At 45.4% G+C, this 3,355-nt stretch overlaps 1 protein-coding gene across 1 annotated transcript; it reads left to right on the top strand.

The window, feature by feature from the left end:
- The first annotated feature begins 1,236 nt into the window (after positions 1-1,236).
- Positions 1,237-1,608, top strand: LOC148092648 (large ribosomal subunit protein eL31-like). The gene has a single exon (XM_087819402.1). It carries the CDS (start codon positions 1,237-1,239, stop codon positions 1,606-1,608), a length of 372 nt encoding a protein of 123 aa, XP_087675528.1.
- Positions 1,609-3,355: the final 1,747 nt, after the last annotated feature.

Genomic DNA, 3,355 nt, shown 5'->3' with positions numbered 1-3,355 from the left:
ACCCCAATTGCCTGGATCCCAGGTCGACGCTCAACCGCTGAGCCACGCCCGGCCAGGCAGTCCATTTATTTTTTATGCAATATTTTCCCATGTTAGGTTTAATTCTACCATCATTTCACACTGAGTCTTTATACATGTATAATTCTGGAAATAAGTTAACTTAAGTCTTTATGTTTGCTTAAAATTATCGATTCATTCAGCTACAATCATCTACCAATGCCCAAGTAATTTTTGCAACTATAAAAATACAGATACAATTTCCTACATCTTGTATGTCATATTCATAGAATTACTGTTGACAAGAATGGTGGTCCACTGAGCTATCCTGTAAACAAGCAGAGCTAACAGTCTCCTGATCAACATTCTCTACTCCTTCCCCCTCAGAAGAGGCCGACATTGTTTCTAAAGACTCCTTGAGAAAACACAAGCAGACTCCATCCAGAGGGAGAGGGGTGCGGTGGGCTAAGGTGGTAGGGCGTCATGTGGATGGGAAGGTTGGAAGCACACCTTGGTGGGCCTGGTCGGGTGACCTGTGTTTAGCTTCCAGGTAGCACCTGGGAAGAGAGCCAGGTTCAGAGGAGCCTACCTTATAGGACAATACTCACCACAATGTTTGAGGGGCACCTAAAGGCATTCCTGACAAAAATATCCTATTCTCTTGCCTGAGAGTCCCCTCATTAGGGAGATTCATTCTCTTAGGAGTGAACATGCTTAAAATGCACTTACTCCCTAAATAACAAAAGAAATCTTTACTTTCCACTGGTTTGGACTGTTTATCCGTTTACCCGGGAGGGGCAATGGGGAAGGAGTAAATGACAGGATTACTTAAAGAACACAGTCCTGGGCCCAGCCGGGCGTGGCTCAGCGTCGACCTAGGATCCAGGCGATCGGGGTTCAATTCCCAGTCAGGGCACATGCCCGGGTTGTGAGCTAGGCAGTCCATCAATGACTCTTTCATCATTGATGTTTCTTTCTCTCTCTCTCCCTCTCCTTTCCTCTCTCTGAAATCAATAAAGATATATTAATAAAAATTTTTTAAAAAGATAATAATGCTTTTTTTTTAAAAAAAAAAAAAGCAGTCCTGAATGACACTAGGCACCTGGGTAGCCGCCTAAGGGAGGCACTACCAATCTCAACCATATGAGTGATATAAACCAAACTAAAAGACACTAGGGAACACTGCCTCCCTCTCCCACAATACCTTGAGCTCTTTCTTTCCAACGTGGGCCAGGCATAATGGCTCCCGCAAAGAAGGGTGGTGAGAAGAAGGGCCCTCTGGCCGTCAACAAGGTAGTGACCGGAGAAGAGCCATCAAAATTCACAAGCACATCCATGGAGTGGGTTTCAGGAAGCGTGCCCCTCGGCCCTCACAGGGGTCGGGGAATTTACCAGGATGGAGAGGGGACCTCCAGATGCGCATTGACACCTGGCTCAGCAGAGCTGCCTGGCCAAAGGAGCGAGGAGTGTCCCGGGCCGTGTCCAGGGGCGCTTGTCCGGAAGACGTACTGGGATGAAGGTTCCCCAAACAAGCTCTGTGCAGTTGTCCCCTACATGCCTGTCACCGCTTTCAAAAATCTGCAGTTAATGTGTGTGAGAACTAACTGCTGATCGTCAAGTAAAGCTGTAAAACTGCAAAAAAGCGGGGGGGAGGAAAAAAGGAAACACTACTTACTACTTATAATAGATAATTACAAAAACGGATTTGCTCATTTTTATAATCCAGGACTAAGTTGCATTAATTCCCAGCTTTGTAACGCCTTTTTGGTGGAAGTTTTGTGAAATACACTTAGAGTTGGCTCTTTTGAGACAAACAAATTTTACACTTTTTTCATTTCTCCTGGCCACTAAAATTTGTTCCCCTCATTCAATTGCAGGCTTCAGAGTTCTCTGCAGGATGCAATTTTTCTCTTAATAAATTGAAATTTCGCCAATCTGTTTATGCATTTGGATCTTACTTGGTTATAGTAGAGCCCTTCTTGAAAACAGTCAGCATATCAATATCCAGCTACAGTGTGCAATTGGATATGTAATAAGACACGTTACATCCCTGTGCAATGTTAACTCCATCTATATTTCATCGACATTTATTGAAAGTAAACTGTGAGGATACCACGATGTACAAGAACAGTGACAATATGATTTGCATAGGTTTCTTGGACAAGAGGCATTCCTTTTTTTTAATTGCTGACACTATTACAGAAGTCCCCCATTTCACCCCCTTTGTCCCCTCTCCACCCAGCTCCGCACCTCCCGCCTTCACCACAGCGTTGTCTGTGCCCCTGGGCTATGAATATATGCATAAATGTTCTTTGGTGACCTCTTGCAGTCCTCCCACCCCCTGTCCCTGCGGTCTATTAGTCTGTTCCACGGACAAGAGTCATTGCTGAATTCTGATCTACTCCCTGCAATACCCCTCCTGTTTTTTGCTGGAGTGAGGGACAGTTATGACTAAAACGGCTATGTCAGACTTGGGAATATCCTGTCCTTCTACCTTTTATTTATATCATCCTTAAGTTTATAGAACAAAATCGTAGGGATGGGACTTTCTCCTCCACAGAGTAGCCAGGTGCAATGAACTTTTTATTCAGGTGATCAAACACATTTAGTACCTGGTTTCAGTAACCCTGACACTTATGGTAATGGAAACAGTGGCCAGCAAGCTCCTCCTCCGACCCCACCAAACGGGGCCCAGGCTGCCTCTCTCCTGGAGAGGGAACAGGAGGCGTGGGATAGGCCTGCTGGGGGAGAGTGCGGGGGGGCTTCCCAAGGCTGAGGGAGGCTCACGGTTTGGAGAGGTCAGTGGCATGGCCTGTGCTGAGCTCTTCAAAATTCCTGGGAGGGGTGTCACACAAGTTTACCTGCAAAACATCGTGGTAACTCTACGTAAGAACCCTGAATGTGGCAACCTGCTGAAGACCCTGGAACTGGCCACCATCGCCCCTCTCCGGGGTGACCTTTGACCTGACCTTGGCCTCTCTAAGCTCTTGCGGGACAGGGAGAAATCTGCATTGTTCCCTGAGGATGGTGCAGTGAACTTCAAAGACCTCGTCGGACACGAATGCCGCCTAGCGGATGAAAACGATGAACAGAGGGGGTTAACCACTCTGGGAACGAAGGCATCTTTTTCTTCCAGATGGAATTGATTTCACTGATTGTTATGATTGTACATATAACACACTCTGGTTGCAAAAATTCAGGAAATATAGAAAGGCATAATCTGATCTCTTTGTATCATTTTAAGGGCATTTGTCAATAAATACTGATTGCTCACCTTCATTTTTCACCAATAATATATTTGGGACATCTTTCCATATTAATGAGCGTCAGTCTATGGCCATATCTCGTATAAATATGT

Source organism: Miniopterus natalensis, chromosome 8 (assembly GCF_054644295.1).
Source record: "Miniopterus natalensis isolate mMinNat1 chromosome 8, mMinNat1.hap1, whole genome shotgun sequence".
Classification (NCBI taxonomy): domain Eukaryota; kingdom Metazoa; phylum Chordata; class Mammalia; order Chiroptera; family Miniopteridae; genus Miniopterus; species Miniopterus natalensis.
Note: the sequence above shows the minus strand (reverse complement) of the source record. Positions and strands in the feature narration are given on the sequence as shown.